This window comes from Galeopterus variegatus, unplaced genomic scaffold (genome assembly GCF_000696425.1).
Source record: "Galeopterus variegatus unplaced genomic scaffold, G_variegatus-3.0.2 Scaffold9610, whole genome shotgun sequence".
In the NCBI taxonomy this organism is placed as follows: Eukaryota; Metazoa; Chordata; class Mammalia; order Dermoptera; family Cynocephalidae; genus Galeopterus; species Galeopterus variegatus.
This window is the reverse complement of record NW_007735721.1, coordinates 2,212-20,000: the sequence shown is the minus strand read 5'-3', so window position 1 is coordinate 20,000 and position 17,789 is coordinate 2,212. Positions and strand designations below refer to the sequence as shown.

The 17,789-nt window shown below is 40.2% G+C and overlaps 1 protein-coding gene across 1 annotated transcript in view; it reads right to left on the bottom strand.

Annotated features, from left to right (window-relative positions):
- Positions 1–865, bottom strand: part of LOC103609431 (UDP-N-acetylglucosamine transferase subunit ALG14 homolog) — a gene marked incomplete at its 3' end in the record, with an annotated part of 49,884 nt that extends 49,019 nt beyond the window's left edge. Inside the window, exon 1 of the mRNA XM_008593756.1 lies at positions 675–865. Coding sequence (XP_008591978.1) covers positions 675–810 — 136 coding nt within the window. The remainder of the gene's footprint in view (positions 1–674) is intronic.
- Positions 866–17,789: the final 16,924 nt, after the last annotated feature.

The window sequence follows — 17,789 nt, the reverse complement described above, 5'->3', positions numbered from 1 at the left end:
TGTGTGTGTGTATATATATATGTAGTGTGTGTGTGTGTATATATATAGTGTGTGTGTGTGTGTGTGTGTGTGCGTGCGTGTGTATAGATATATACCTGTCAAAACAGTTCATTTAAAATTGTAAGCGCCTACAGAGCTGGTGGATTTAGACTGTACTCGCATTACCGGGTAAGATGTTGCTCATGCTCTACCACCTGTGTGTATTGTTCTACGATTTGTAGATACCTGTTTTTATCTTCGTGGATTTTGTATATTTATATATGTGACAATTCACTCTGCCTCATTTATCATGTAGACGTCGTGTTTCCTAAACACAAAATGACTCAATTAATAACGTACAACAACCACACAGAAAAGTGCACGTTAGCATCAAAAGGCTTCTTCTGCATTCTCTGTGTTCAGTAATTATTTCTTAGAAAAACAGGCGCTTCAAAGACACTTAATAACAGACAAATGCAAGTTAGTTAACTTGTCATTAAAAGACGCCCGGGCCGCGTCAGCAAGCCAGCATTTCGCCCTGGTTGGGCAGACCGCTGTCGCTAGGACAGAGAAACTACAAACCTCAGCATGCATTGCCGCAAGAAGTGCTAAAGAGACCAGAGAAGAGCGCCGCGGTGAACTCTGGGGTTTGTAGTGACCCATCCAAGCCCTACAGTGGCCGCTTTGACACTTACCGGACCCAGCCACCACCAACAGACTGAGAGACTCCCGGGGCGTAACGCCCTGGGAATGAAGCACTATCCATAGTCGCAGGACTAGGCAGACGGCCACAGCTCCTGCCGCGGCAGCCGAAAGAAGGACACAGCCCATGTGAAGAAACGGCGCATGCGCACTGCTCTCTGGCGCCAGCCGGGGACCAGCGGTCAAAGTTCACAACTACGGGCGCTGAGGAGACTCAAACATGGAGCGACGCGCCCCTTGGTGGGCTGGGCTGCCCTGGCTAGGAGGAGTTAAAGGGCGGAGGGAGAGGCCGCGGTCGTGCGGCTCGTGCGGACGTTTGTGGCTGCGCTACCGGATTCTGCGCGGCTGCGGCCCAAGCGTCAGCTGAAGTTCGGCAAGTTAGGGGCTGGAGAATTTTGATTTCCGCCCGTGACGACGTCGGGCCACCTGTGCGCCCTACAGACCCCGAAGCTCCCAAGTAGGAGGTGTTCCAGCTCTACCCACTTTGTGAATTCTACCTGAGGCCAATGGCGTCATCGCTTTTTTTTTTTCTTTCTTCCTTTTTTTAATGCGAAGGGAAATATTTCTGTTGCACACACAGGCATTACTGAAAGTGTTTGCCAGTAGAAGGTACCCTGGGGCGGGGAATTGAATTTAGGGCCCTCATCCAAACTCTTTCTTTCTTAACACTGATGTTTTTAACTTTTCTAGGCGGTTTCACAGTTCTCAGAGTGACCAGAGTAGTGAGGGAGATCACCTAAAGTTATGATACGTTCCTGAAAGGAGTGGAAGCCCAGTGGCTCAAGGTAGCAGGATAGAGAAGACATAGATAGTCCTACAATTCATGTTCAGCTAATTTCCCTTGTTTATTCCTTTCATCCTCAGCCAAAGTGATAATCTGCCAGCACCTCCTCTAATCCCAGTTTTGCTTGTTTTTATGTCTATTTAATACACACTACAGCAACATAAAAATACTAACGTCAGAGAAGCCCCTTCATCCCAAACGTAATTTGCCTTCTGTCCCCCATAGACCTGTAGGTTACATAGGACAAATATATAGATGAGTAAATAGGTTCAGGAAGGTACAACGGCTTGCCCAAGAATAGTGTCAGATTTTGAATTAGAAACCAGAAATCCTAACTCCTTCTGTATATGAGGACTACATTATATATTCCTTTGCTAAATTCAGACTTAGCTGATCATCACATTTACCTGGAACCTAGAATGTGTTTTTAAAAGTGCAGACTCCGAGGATCCACTAGGGAGCCACTGAATCAGAATCTCCAGAGGATGTGCCTGGGATCAGCTTATATAGCTGATGTGTCAATTTCTATCAACAGGCAAGTTTGGTAGACTTTGTAGGTACATCGTTTTCTGTCTTGTGGATGTCACAGCACTTTTCATATTCAGTATTTATTCTGTTAAATCCTTTTAATGCTATATCCTCACAATAAGGCCATAAAGTGGATATTCTTCTCTTTACAGATGAGGAAGTAGATTCCATAAAAGTTAAATAATTTGCCTAAGGTTACTGAGCTTGTAAGTGGCGGGAAGGTTTATAATTGTGGACTTAGAAGTTAGTGTCTCTCAAATTTTGGTGGAATTAGAACCTGATAGGCTTACAAATGCATAACTGGAAGTTTAGAGGTAGGGTGTCTGGAGTAGTATGAAAAACAGCTCAAAAATTCTTTCGTCTGGCCACTCTCAATTGCCAGCAATGGCTTCAACCTAAGACGCCCCCTTATACTTAAAGAAGACATTATTGGGCCAGAAATTACATCCACACAGGGCAATTTCCAAAGCCAAAAAAGAGATTATCTTGACATTGTGTCTGCTTTATAAGAGCAAAGAAACCTTTTCTAGAACTCCTCACAGCAGACTTTCTTTCACTCCTTTTGGCAATATTTGTATCACTTGCAAAAGGAAAAAGATCCCAAAACTGGCAAGGTAGGAAAAGGAGAGACCCCAAAGCTGGCAAGGTAGGAGTGGAAGATGACATACAACTCACCTGTAGTATATAGCCTTGGTTGGAGGTTGGGTACTGTGGGTACTGAACAAAATGAGTATTCTCTTGAAGAAGAGGAAGTTGAAAGAGGGAGCGTTGTTGGGTAGGCAAACAATAATGTCTAGATTGCTATGAATTTAATATGTCTGAGATGGCTTTGTAAACTGACACATGCAATGCAGATGTCTGGCATATAATAATTATTTGGCTCCAGCTCCCAAGCTCCATAAAAGGGAAGATTTAATAGTCAGAGGACACCCTTGCATTTCTCATTATCCCATCCGCTCACTACTGTAATTACCTATATCTTTAGGAAAAGTCAGTTTGACCACACTTGGAATGAATGGGGCAGTCAAGCATCGGGGGCTGTCAGTAAATTCAGAGAATCAAAGGGGTGGAGTAGCAGCTATTGGAGTTATTGGTTAAATTATTCTGAGTTAGGGTGAGGGTCAAACTGTTCAGTTTTCCCGTCAAGGAAGCTGAGGACTGCAGGGAGGAGCTAGGTGGCAAGCAGGCAGGGACAGAAACAAAGTTGAGAATTCCTGAACAAAAATGTCTACCGGGTAAGCTGAATCCTGGGCTGAGACAAACACAAAATGGATAGATAATCAAGGGGCCAAGAAGCTGTAGTGGACTAATCAGGAAAGTTAAGGCTGAGTGAGAAGAAACAACTGTCAAAATTTCTCTTGGGAAGGTGAGTTGCAATGACAATGCAGAAAACAGAATCATGGAGGTAAATTGTAGTATTGCACAAAGCATAAAAAACATGTTAATAGTTCACAAAATGGCCTTGTAACACCAAGGTCAAGGCTTCGGTTCCCCATACCAGAAACAAAAACAAACAAACAAAAAGTTCACAAAATGAGTAATGAAATGTGATCCATAACCAACCATAAGGAAAGTCTGTCTGGGAGGTGATTTTTATCCTCAAGTCCATTTCCAAAATTTCTATGGCAAATATCTATTATTCATATATATTTTAAAGTTTATTAAAAGTTCAGATTATTTTGGACCATTCTGTAGGTTTGTACATGTTAATGTATTCCAAATGCTTAATGAGTATCTGCTATGTGCTAGACACTGTTTTAGATACAGGGGATATCATAAGTAGGACAGTAGTCCAGGCAAGAACCTTGGACTGACAGTAGAGGCAGAAGAGGGCAGATATGAGATATATTTTATGGGCAGAGTCAATAAAACTTGTTGATGGATTAGATATTGGGGATGAAGAAAAAGGAGAAATCAAGATGACTCCTAGATTTTTGGCTTCAAAACCAGTTAGGTGGTGTCGTTTGCTAAGAATATATGGACTGGAGGAGAAAGAAGCTTTTGTTGGTTGGGGAAGGAGAGGAGAGAATGAAAATGCAGTGCTCTGTTTTGAACTTTAGTTTGAATAGCCTGTTATGCAGCCAAGTGGTTATGTCAAATAGCAGTTTTACATACAGATCTGAAGCTTGGGTCAGATCTAGAGGTACAAATTTAGAATTTATTAGCATATAGATGATATTTAAAGCCATGGGACTGGGTGTGATCACCTAAGGGGGGAGTTTAGGTCAGTCTTTTCCAATAGAACTTTCTGTGATGATGAAAATGTTTTATATCTGTGTTGTATACTATCCACATGTAACTCTTGAGCATTTGAAATATGGCTAGTGTGACTGCAGAACTGAATTTTAATTTTATTTCATTTAAAATATTTAAATCTAAATAGACACATGTGGCTCATGGCCAGTGTATTGGAAAGCACAGCAAAGAGAAGAGTCTAGGGTTGCTAGTAATGAGGGGTCTAATAGAGGAGATTGATCCAGCAAAGAAGACAGAGAAGGAAAAGTTAGGAAGATAAGAAAATCAGGGAAGAATGGTGTTCACAAGAACCAAGAAGGAAAATGATTCAAGAATGAGCGTGCAGTCAGCTATGTCATATGCTGCTGAGGTGACTTGGGAATAGGTGAATCATTGGGGACCTAAACAAGAGCAGCATTCTGTGGAATGGTGGTGATGGAAGGCAGATGGAAATGAGCAGAAGAGAGAAAGGGAGATGAAGAAAAGCAGTTAGTTTCTATAGACAATCGTTTCAAGTTTTTCTTTGAAGAGGAATGGATAAATTGGATGGGAGATGGAGGAGAATTTAGAATCAAGGAAACCTATTTTTTAAGGTGGTAGTTACTTGACATATTTGTTGTTATTAAGAAGATCTAATAGAGGAACAAACTTCTTTCACCAAAGATGAAAGGTGTTGAAATCTAGAGCAGAAGTGGAGAGGGCGGGGTTTTGTAGGAGGGGTGACACTTATTCCAGGTAGTGGGATGGAGGATAGGGATATAGATGTAGATGCAGGGAGGTTTGTAGGATTAGTGGTGAGTGGATGAAGGTGTGGGGCCTGGGGGTACAGAGTGTGGGAGGCTTAAAGAGAGAGAAGGTATAAAATAATCATCTTGAAGAGTAATTGGTACGCTCACCAGAACCAGTGTAGGATTTCTGAGATTAAAATGCCACTTGAAGCTTGTGATAACACATAGAGAAGACAGTCAGCATAATTTTATGTATTTTAATCCCCACTGAAAAAGGCAGATAGTTGGCTTTTATCAGAGTTCAAGTTTTGACAAGTAAATACAACAGAGAGAGAAAGCTCTTTTTGATGGAGTGAGGTCCATGAAATTTCCTGTGGACATAGTGGAAAGTGAAGACAGGAGAGTAGAGGTGGGAGAGTAAATGAATAGTGGAAGAGTGGTAAGATCAGTGGATTGGAGGCCTTAAGAAGGCTGAAAAATTGTAGTGAAAGAACTAGAGTAAGTGAACTATAGAGATAGAGGCGGTGGTCAGGGAGTGGAATGTTTAAAGTCAATATTGTGCTATAACTGGTGGTAGTATTTAGGGTATGACTATGGGAATGAATGAAAAAGTTCCCTGAGGCTGGCTGGTTAGCTCAGTTGGTTAGAGTGCAGTGTTAATAACACCAAGGTCAAGGATCCCTGCACTGGCCAGCTGCCAAAGGGGGAAAAAAAAAAAAAAGATCACTGGGGGCCACCCACATGAATGCTTAAGTCACTGATGGGTGGAGAGGAAGACAATGAGCTAGGAGCTCACATCAAAGATTAAGGGGTTGGAAGATGACAGCAACCAATAAAAGCATTGGATATGAGCTGGATATCTTCCATTTGTCCCTCCAGATCCATTCCTTATGCTTCTCCACCCCACTCAGTGCCATGTTAACTGAAGCCTTTGGACTAAATCAACAGGTTTTCTTGCTCTTTGGTTCTGGTTGGGTTTAGCCAATGGGGGTCTTCAGCAGAAGATGTGATGGAGGGAAGGCTGTGTCCCTGAACTGAAGGTCTCTGACATGTTCATGGCCTTCTCTATACATCTCTCTCTTTCTGAGTGCTCCCTTACTTTGTTTCTTCAGGCCTAGGGGTGGAACCATCTTCACTGTTACTAGCCCTGAGTTACTGAACTATCCCTTGAGTTTTCCCAACCTCACTCACACCTTTGTAAACAGTCCTTTTATTAAATCATCTTCAAATTAGCCTGATGTGAATGTGCCATCTGTATCCTATTGGGGACACTAACTTATAGAGGGTGGTACAGCTACATGACAAGAATTTCAAAGGAACTGGAGTTTTTGAAAGGAGGATAAATGGTTTGGAAGCAGCAATAAAGAGGAAGAGGGATGCCTTCCCCACATCCTGTGGGGGTGTGAGAAACAAGTGGCCTCTGTTTGAGAGACATAGTGAGGAAATATGGGAGAGCAAGGCATCCATTTAAGCAGGGAAGTGGAGAAGACATTCAAAGAGAGGTTTAAGATATAGAAGAAGTTTGCAGGTTACAAATCAGGAGGTCCAAAGTGTACAGTGAGGGCTGGCCAGTTAGTTCACTTGGTTAGAGCATGGTGCTGATAACACCGAGGTCAAGGGTTTGGATCCCCTTACTGGCCAGCCACCAAAAAAAAAGAAAAAGACAAAGGGTACAGTGAAGTGTTTGAAGGGTGGTAAAGAACAGGGGTTGGATCAGATTGGGGGATTTGCAAGAACTATGGAGAAAAGAATCAAAATGAAAATGGATGATCAGGGAGGCTTCTGGTAACTGACATAAATAGCGATGTGGGTAGGCTCTCAATTAATTTTAGTTCAGTTCTACTAGTACCTGTTGTGTGCTGCACACTAGGCTAGACACTGGAGGTACAGTGGTAAAGTAATAATAGTTAACACTCAAGCAGTGACTTAACAATGAGCCTGACTGTCTGAACTTCATGCCTCTCAACAGGTCCTCCTAGAGAAAAGCCCAACCAACCCCTGGGCTGCCTGGGAATGCGGGCTGCTAAGGATACTGGAAGCTAGGCTTCTTCCCGTCGAAATTCAACCATCTTCAATCCTAATAAGGGTAGAAACATATAGATAAAGAAGACTGAAGCTTTTTCTGCAAGAACCAGGGATACCACTTTGGTCATCATTATGCTTGCCCATGACAAGGTAGGATAACACTAGAAGGTTATCTTAGTTTGGGTCAGAGATAGAACTGGGGCCATGTGACCATCAGGGGTGATGACTGTACATCTTAGTTATAACCAAGACTTTTATTTTTTTGTTATATACACTAATAAATGTTTGAGTCACAACTTTTTCCTGGGCGAAACCACTACCTATGACTCCTTGAATGCTAATCTTTGAAGACTAAGACAATTATTTAATACTTATAATAATTGGCATTCATTGTGTGCTTACTGTATGCCAGGCACTCAGAACATGGATTAACTAATTCTCACAACAACCCTATGAGGTAGATGCTACTATGATCCCCATATTATAAATGATGACACTGAGGTACAGAGAACTCATGTCATTTGCTCTGGGTCACAAAACCAGGAATTCGTAGAGTCAGGATTCAATCCTAGTCAGTCTGACTCTATAGCCCACACTTAATCTTCTACACTATCGTTAAAACTATTTATTGTATATTTATACTAGCTACTGTGCTATATATTAAACAAAGCAAGATAGAAATATGGTATTATTTACTATGTCTGACTTTTCATTTTAAAAATTAAAGTTAAATAAGAGGAAAAAGATTTTTTTAAGGTGGCTTATAACATTCAATCAAGAATTGCTTTTTCCTTTTCTAGCTTTTTCTCCAAGTGTGTTAAAAAAGGATACCATCTCTCTCTCTCTGTGTGTGTGTGTGTGTGTGTGTGTGTGTGTACATAGTGTACAAACATAAAATCTTGATTCAAGCCTTGTTTATGGTGAATTTTCAGTGAAATTAATAAGATAATTCTCTCTTTCTCACTGTATGTCCATTTATCTCAGATACATCTTTCCAGATATGTTTATAAATTTCTTACCCCAGCCCTGTACACGCAAAATGCCTCATCAGTTCCAAATTAAACAAGACATCAAAATCTTTGTTCAAAATACTTTCCTAGACTACTATGGAAAGTATTATACCACGTTATACTGTTTATTAACAGCAATCATAACAATAGTAGCTTCTTTAATTTTCAGTTACCATATTTTCAGTTTTTGACCTATAAATAAAATAAGAATTATATTTCTGAATGGTCTTTTATTTAGTTAGTTATTTTTGGCGTTGGCCGGTACAGGGATCCAAACCCCTGACCTTGGTGTTATAACACCAAGCTCTAATCAACTGAGCTAACCAACCAGCTCAGAATTGTATTTTTTCACTAAATCCTGCTTGTTTTTGAAATTGTTGTATTAATTTTCTCCTTATCTCTTCTTCTCTCCCTAAAGCCTCTGCCTGGCATCTCCATTGAGTCCTTTTCTCCTTCATTGTACACACTGCCCTTTCTTCTATATCTTTATCAGATTCTTTTCTGCTGCCACAGAGTTTTTTGTCTTTGTTAGGAACACACAAATTGTGTCTTCATTCTTATTGAACAATTCATTATTCCTTAACTTTGTATGAAGAAAAAGCATGGCAAACCTTCTGTGAAATTCATATGCATAATAATACATGCTGTGTGCCATTTAGTAAACGTGCGTGTACTCTCTCAACTACATTTCACAACCATCCTATGAATTTAAGAACTATTATTATCCCCATTTTGTAGATAATGAACCACTGCTGGTATTTTGATTTGACTTCCTGTGGATGTACTGTGGCCATCTAGTGGCTTCAGGAATATAGTGATGTTACTTAAGGAAGGTACTTAATGCAGAAAATGTTTTACAATAAGAAGAAAGAGATTAAAAAAATGGTATTTACAGATGTGCTGCTTAAAGGTTAGTGTTATTTTCTCTTGGGGGTTTTGTGTAAATAATCAACAACTGCACTTTACAAAAGTGGGTAGATAGCTCTTACTGTGCCCTTTAACTTGGTTTCTTTTCAGCATCTCCATGACTTAATATTGTATTCATCTTTTGTCAACATTAGGTGCCCTATTCATTGTGAATCCCTTCTCAATTTGTTACAAAATGGGCTTGTTGATTTACTGACAAACTTTTTTGATGTAAATCTCAGGTGATTTAGCTATTTCCCAAACTTAAGATTCCCTTCTCCTCCACACCAGTACTCCAGTGGGCTCTTTGCTGATCATATTTGTTTTGGATAAGTTAAAAGGTAGCTTAAGTGAACCTGGGAAAGCCTTAACAATTTGTAATACTTGATTATTTGCCTGTGAAACTGTGGAATAATCGTCTTAACTTAGACATTTAGAAGAATCTCTAAATTTCCCTTTCTGAAAAGATGCTATAAACTAAACAAAACCTTTTATTGTTAATTTCCTCCATCAATTATGCTCTCTTTCCTGAGTCTTGAATCACTGACTCATTTTTACCTTTAGCCTATAAAACAAGCTCAAGTCTCTCCCATTAAAAAATAAAAGCAAAATCAATAAAACCCTCCTTCAATCTGTCTGGCTCAGCATACCTCCTTTAAACTACCTGTCAGGTATAGCCCAACCGCATTAAAATGGCAGTCCAGTCTTTGACCACACTTTTTATCACTTTTCCGGAGTGCTTTTCTACTCCCAGTCTATTTTTATGCAGTTGGACTATGTTGTGGAACTGAAGCCTTCTGCTGAGCACAGAGCAAAGTTATATTTCAGATGTTGAGAGGTGGTCATGCTGAACATGTAGCCAAGCAGCCTATTCTTGGTGGACAATATGGGGGTTCCTGTCAGCATATGTAGGAAACATGGCCCCCTCACTGACACAGAAGTCAGTTATTGACATAGGTCTTGCCCTAGAACACTGTTCTGTGCATACTGGATACCTGTATAATATTCTGACCCAAAGAGTATCCAAGTGTCTGAGAGCTTGGTTGAATACAAATGGAAACAGATTCTTTCTTTGATAGAGCTTGCAAACAAATGGGGCATATTAGGGTTTCCCCATCTTGGCCAACCTTTCCTGTCAGCCACCACCATGTGGCTCCCTAGTGTCCTTTCTAAAAGGGCTGACAAACCACCCAAGAGAGAGGCCTTTCAGATTTGGACGTCACAAGGAGAACATTCCCTTTCCTCCCTGATGCTTCTTCCCCGTCCCTACATTTATCTCTTCCAAACCTCTCAATCCAGCTCCCTAGTGTCCTTTCTAAAAGGGCTGACAAACCACCCAAGAGAGAGGCCTTTCAGATTTAGACGTCACAAGGAGAACATTCCCTTTCCTCCCTGATGCTTCTTCCCCGTCCCTACATTTATTTCTTCCAAACCTCTCAATCCGGTGGCCTTGTTTTCCTCCTTCAGAAATATTCAACCACTTCCCGCCAAGGAGGTTTCTTCATCCCTTGGTTCATTCTTCCATATCACAGTGCCTCAGACTTCATCAGAATGACTAATCAGTCACTGAGGGTTCCAGAGGATAAGGGGCTCAAATACCATGAATAAGGTTGAAGGCAAATCTCCCAGTGGTGGTTCAATCCTCCTACCAATGTGAGCCATGTCACCCAGAATGTAAGAATATATTGCATGCTTATATGCAATATAAGGTTATATATGTAGCATACAAGCATTCACTTTGCTCAGGGGCTGGCCGATTAGCTCAGCTGGTTAGAGTACAGCCTTATAACAACTTGCTCAGATATTACGCACAACCTAATCCTTTCTCTATGAAATGATATTTTTTATCTTAAAGGAATTTTGGCTTTATCCTATAAGAATAAGAGATTTCTGTTTTCTCTGCCACTTTGGAGAAATACCACCAACTTTAATTAGAATTTGCTGACTCTGGGTCTCTTCTTACAGGAGGGAGTTTGGAATGGGTGGTGGTGGTGTCATATTTCCAGTTTAGTCTGGCAAACAAAGGTGCCTGAAGTTTATAAGTTTTACTATTGCTGATTCACATCCCTCTTATGCATTCAGATTTATTGATTTATTGTACTCCCCTCCCCAGTTATATTCTAAAGGGGTGGAATCCAAACTCCCACTGTAGCTAAGATGTTTCTGGTCCTTCTTCATCTGCACATGCAGTTTGGATCCCCTGACTCTCCAGGGAACAAGCCATCTATCTCATGCAGAAATGGCAATTACTGACTATGAGAATGGAGATGGAGACAGTCTCTGGAGGCCCCAGGATCGCATTACTGTAGCATTGAACCACCACATCCAAGAGAAGTTCTGATCTTTGGGAAACTTTACCAGCCTAAGGTGCAGAGCACTCTGTTCTTCCAGTTGTTCAAGATGCACGTTATATATATATATGCTGCATAGCTAGAACTATGGACCATCCTAGTCTTTATGCCCCACTATCCCAACTCAGTCCCCTGCAGGTAGTATTCATCTTAGTCCACATGCAAGTGGAATTAGTCATAAGTAGTTAACATCTTATCTTTCTTTCTTTGAAAGCAAGTGTTCTTAAAAAAGATTCGTCTGTGCTTGCTCTCATTTTTCTTTGCTCATTTTCACATCTCAATTCACTGAAATCTAGGCTCTACCATAATTATTTTTGAGTAACCTCTGGATTTTCAAGTCCAAAGAACATTTCCTTTTTTTACCTTTCTTATCTTCTCTTAGGCAATTGAAAAAACTTTTCTATTTTGAAATATTTTTCTTTCATTGACGTTTGTTACTCCATTTTCTTCTGATTTGCCTCATACCACTATTGTTCTATCTTGATATTCTTCTCGGGTCTTTTTTTCCTATCTACTTTCCTTGAAAAAAAATTTTTTAAACCCTTATATTTATAAAATGTATACAGAAAAGTACCAGAAATAATAAAATGGAAACTTGTGTACCCACCAGCTAGATTTTGTCGTATGTTTCTTTCAGACTCTTATTCTCATTCCTTGTAAGAAACAAACTCCTTATTTATTCCCTTTTGGTCTTTGTATTTCTATGGATTTTTAACCTTGGATTTCTTTCCTTCTTACTTTTTGTGGCTGACTAATAGTTGTCACTCTAAAATTCATTCTCCTCTTCTTGAGGATCACATGTCCACTCAGCCAGAGACTAAATTTTTTTTATCCTCCTTTGAGTTGGGTGTTGTTTTGTGGGTAAGTTCCTGTCAACGGAATAGAACTGAAGCAATGCGTACAATTTTTGACTTACTTTTTAAAGAAAGAAGGCTTACCTTGGACAGCTTTCTTTCTTTATGGATATGTCTGTGACCAGTTGTGACCATGAAGATGAGGAAGACATCCTATGAGAGGGAAAAGAATTCATATGTTCTTTATGTCACTGAATTTTAGGGTCTCTTTTATAGTAACAGCCCTTATGCTAACTAATATCAAAATAGATACCTGGAAATGGAGGACTTCTGACAAAATCCGAAACCATGTAGCATTACCTATGCAACCAGACAAGTGGTAGTGAAGAACCATCTATCAGGCTGGGAAACTGGTGATCCTTGTTATGCCATGGCAAAATATTTGGTAAAAATTTTACCTACTTAACTTGGAAGGCTAACAATGTTTCTTTTATGGCTGAACTCTAGGAAAAGCATTTGCAAAGAACCAGACTATAAATGTTTAGTGGTTTCTCTTTGCTGTGTTTAGCAAGGTTTTTCAAGAAAGAAATGAGCTCATATAAGAAATGATTGGTTTGCAAGCAGACATGGAGGAAGTAAGGAATGCACAGAAAATTCAGGCCTTATATAGTTGGAAAATCTGACTATTACTGTAGTTCAAACCAGAGATAAGAATCTTGTTCAGAGGCTTTTTTTTTTGGCAGCTGGCTAGTATGGGAATCTGAACCCTAGACCTTGGTGTTACACAGATGTGCTCTAACCCAGTGAACTAACTGGCCAGTCCCCATTCAGAGACTTTCTTAAAGCCTACCCATTAAGATTCTTCAGCCAAAGAAAGATATCTAGTCTTGCAGCAAAGATCACATTAACGGTGTTGCCTTCACTTTTTAAAAGATTATCTCAAAATAGCTACCATTAAAACAATGGGAAGAAGAATGAGTAGACCATAGAAACTAGAGAAAAAGCAAATTTAAGATGTAGGTCCAGAAAAGAACTTTGGATGTGGTACTTGGCACATGTAGTGGATTGGAGACAAATAGCATAGAAGCGTACAGTAGTTTCCTCCTTATCTGCCTTTTTGCTTTCTGTAGTTTCAGTTAACCATGGTTTGATACCCATGGTCAACTGTGGTCAAAAGAACTTTGGATGTGGTACTTGGCACATGTAGTGGATTGGAGACAAATAGCATAGAAGCCTACAGTAGTTTCCTCCTTATCTGCCTTTTTGCTTTCTGTAGTTTCAGTTAACCATGGTTTGATACCCATGGTCAACTGTGGTTCAAAAATATTAAATGGAAAATTCTAGAAATAAACAATTATAAGTTTTAAATTGCATTCTATCATAGCATGATGAAATTTTGCACTGTCCTGCTTCATCTTGCCTGAAACATGAATCACCCTTTAGTCCAGCATATCCACACTGTATATGTGCATCCTGGCCATTAGTCACTGAGTAGCTCTCAAGGTTATCAGGTAAACTTTGGCAATATCACAGTGCTTGTGTTGAAGTAGCTCTTATTTTAATTAATAATGCCCCCAAAATGGACGAGTTGTATGCTGGGTTAGCTCAGCTGGTTAGCATGTGGTGGTGAAAACACCAAGGTCCAGTGTTCGATCCATGTACTGGCCAGCTGCCGAAAAAAAAAAAGTAGTATTCTGGCAATTCACATATGCCAAAGAGAAGCTGTAAAGTGCTTCCTTTGCTTCCTTTAAGTGAAAAGGTGAAAGTTCTCAATTTAATAAGGAAAGACAAAAAAAATTATATGCTGAGGTTGCTATGATCCACAGTAAAAATGAATCTTCTATTGGTGAAATTGTGAAGAAAGAAAAAGAAATTTATGCTTTTTTTGCTGCTGCACCTCAAACTGCAAAAGTTAAAGCCACAATGCGTGGTAATTGCTTAGTTAAGATGGAAAAGGCATTAAATTTGTGGATAGAAGACATGAACAGAAATGTGTTCAATTGATGGCAATGAGGTAGCACATGAACAGTACGTAGCACAATATTGTCATGATTGCCTTGGATTCAACCAATCTCATTCAACCATGAGATTCAGGATGAAACTTAAAGGAGTACTACGGAAGACTTCTGGGGTTGTACAGGAGCCATATTCAGAGAGTTAAAAAACAGACATGGTCCTAGAGAAACTGTAAGTAGTGTGAAGTTACATGCCCTGGAGTCAGACTTTCTTCCTTCACATATCAGCGCTGCCACTTGTGTTTCTTTGGCGTATTACTTAACCTCTTTAGGTCTTAATTTTGCCAACTGTAAAATAGGAATAATGAAAGGAAATCTCTCATAGTGTTATTGTGAGAATTTAGTGAGGACTAAATGACTAAATCCGTATGCCCACTACATGTTATTTGAAATATGAGTATTGGTCAGAAAGGCAAGCCAGGATCAATTTGAAAGGAAAGTTACCAAATGCAAAGTACAAGGTATACAAGACTGTAAACAGGATATGAGGTATGAGACCAAGAGCCAAAGAGAGGATGAAAAGATTAAGCTTGGAGATCAAGGCAGAAGTGAAACCATTCAAGACTTTGGTCACTTCATCAGTCCAAAATATCAAATAACCACAGGAAAAGAGAAATGCATGCCAAGAAAAAAACTGTGTCTTTTAAAAATCTTTTAGAGCCCATATGGTTTTAGGTCTCAACATGGCTTCAGTCCTGCTCACTCCAACATAAGTAGCCATATCCTGGCATAACAGAAAGGGCTGTAATTCCCCCAGAGATACTGGACCTTATTATTTCCTTTTTCCTTAAACACATACCTCCTCTGTAGTAGATTGCTATAAATGGTCACAAATTTGTCCTATCCATTTATACATGCCCCTTTGCAATGTGACTTTTCTGTTCTACCAATCAAGAGGTGAACTCCAAATCTCTACCTCCTCCAGTCGGCTTTGACCAATAAAATGCAGCAGAAGTGATGGTATGGGAATTCTGAGCCTATATCTTAGGAAGCCTTGCTCTCATTCTGTTGGAAAGCTCCTGTCATCATGTGAAGAAACCTGGGCTAGACTCTTTGAGGATGAGAGGTTACTTGGAGAAACACACCTAGTTGACATCCAGCACCAACTGCCAGCAGGACTGGCAACATAATTTGCGACGCCCAGTGCGGCCACTTGTTCCACAATTATTAAGCATTTCAAGATGGCAACAGCAGAACAGTTGTGAAGAAACCTGGGCTAGACTCTTTGAGGATGAGAGGTTACTTGGAGAAACACACCTAGTCGACATCCAGCACCAACTGCCAGCAGGACTGGCAACATAATTTGCGACGCCCAGTGTGGCCACTTGTTCCACAATTATTAAGCATTTCAAGATGGCAACAGCAGAACAGCAAACCTTACTAAGTCGGGGCCCTGTGCAGCTGCACAGTTCAAACACCCATGAAATAGTTTTGACTGCCAGGAAGACCATCTTGGACCATCAAGCCCCCACCAAGCCACCAGCTGACTGTCACCACGTGAGTGAGCCCAGGTGAAACCAGCAGAAGAACTTCCTAGCTAAGTCCAGCCCAAATTCTGAGCCATGGAATTGTTAGCTAATAAATGATTGTTGTTTTAAGCCACTAAGTTTTGTGATAGTTTGTTAGGCATCAATAAATAACTAAGACATACTCCCTTAACTCCTATTCTGGATAAGTAAAGCCTAAATTATTTATCTTCACCCATCCTAGGAGGCCTGAGGAATTCTTTAGGCTTTCTATTACCCTGTGTATTCTCTTCTCACCCATGATTGTAGAATCAGACTGTAGGGGTTTAAATTCTAGCTCCTCTGATTACTAATTGTATGACCTTGAACATATTATTTTACCTTTTTGTGCCTCTATTTTCTCATCTGTAAAAAGGAGATAACTTTATCTTCTCTGTTAGGGTCTGTGTAGGTTTGATGAGGTAGCACATGAACAGTACGTAGCACAATATTGTCATGATTGCCTTGGATTCAACCAATCTCATTCAACCATGAGATTCAGGATGAAACTTAAAGGAGTACTACGGAAGACTTCTGGGGTTGTACAGGAGCCATATTCAGAGAGTTAAAAAACAGACATGGTCCTAGAGAAACTGTAAGTAGTGTGAAGTTACATGCCCTGGAGTCAGACTTTCTTCCTTCACATATCAGCGCTGCCACTTGTGTTTCTTTGGCGTATTACTTAACCTCTTTAGGTCTTAATTTTGCCAACTGTAAAATAGGAATAATGAAAGGAAATCTCTCATAGTGTTATTGTGAGAATTTAGTGAGGACTAAATGACTAAATCCGTATGCCCACTACATGTTATTTGAAATATGAGTATTGGTCAGAAAGGCAAGCCAGGATCAATTTGAAAGGAAAGTTACCAAATGCAAAGTACAAGGTATACAAGACTGTAAACAGGATATGAGGTATGAGACCAAGAGCCAAAGAGAGGATGAAAAGATTAAGCTTGGAGATCAAGGCAGAAGTGAAACCATTCAAGACTTTGGTCACTTCATCAGAAAGTCTGAGAGAGATATTTCCTCAACTTCCCTGCAAGCTGCAACAGCAAGGCCAGAAGTGCTGTAGCAGCACACTTTGGATTAGAGGGAACAGAACACACAATCCCAGTTTATTCTCCATCAGTTAGTCTTTGAGGAGCCCTTCTATTTTTAGGTTGGCTCTTGTCTTTTCATTACTGTGATAGTTAATTCTAGGCATCAACTTGATAGGATTAAGGAATACCTAGAAACCAGGTAAAGCTATCTTTTTGGGTGTATACATAAGGGCATTTCTAGAAGAGATTAGCATGTGGGCCTGAGTGGACTGGGTGGGAAAGATCTGCCCTTAATATGGGCAGGAACCAACGGACCTTCAGGGAGCTTGGAGAGAACAAAAACATAGGGAAAAGATGAATTTCTCTATCTGCTGGAGCTGGGATACAGTCTGCTCTCCTGTCCGTGGACATCAGAACTCTAGACTCTTCATCTTTTGAGTTCCAGGACTTACACCAATGGCACCATCAGCTTCCCAGGTTTTGAGGCCTTTTGACTTGGACTGAGCCATGCTACTGGCATCCAGTTTATAGACGGCCTATCACGGGACTCCTCAGCCTTCACAATCACATGAGCCAATTCCCCTGATAAATCCCTTCCCATATATTTATAATACATATCCTATTGGTTCTGTCTCTCTGGAGAACCCTAATACAATTACTCATAAGTCAAGAATCCAAGATTTATACACCAATCATTTATTGAGCTCTTCGTAATTCAACAGTGAGTGACAGTTTCTTGTCCTCACAGAGCTGCAGACTAATAGGAGATTCAGGCAATTAAACTAGTAACCTCAACACTTTGTGAGAACTTAGGGGATCAGGGAAAGCTTCTTTGAGGAAGTTATGTTTGATGTGAGACTTGAAATATAGATGTTTGGCATCAACTAAGCTGGGGGTGGAGGAAGAGAATATTCTAAGCCAAAAGAGTAGTATATGTCGTGTGTCAGGTACTTAGGGAAATTAAAGTATTTCAATATTGCTGAAAAATTGAGTTAGAAGCTGGAAGTGGCTAGAGAGGAGACTAATGGGATGAAATCTTTTCACCTAGTTAAGGACTTTGAACTTTATCCTAAGGACAATGGGAAGACATTCAAGTGTTTAATTAAGCAGAGGACTGACATTTAGAAAGAGTACCCTCCCTACAATGTGGAGAAGGAAAGGAGCAGGACGGAGGACTACCACCTGTT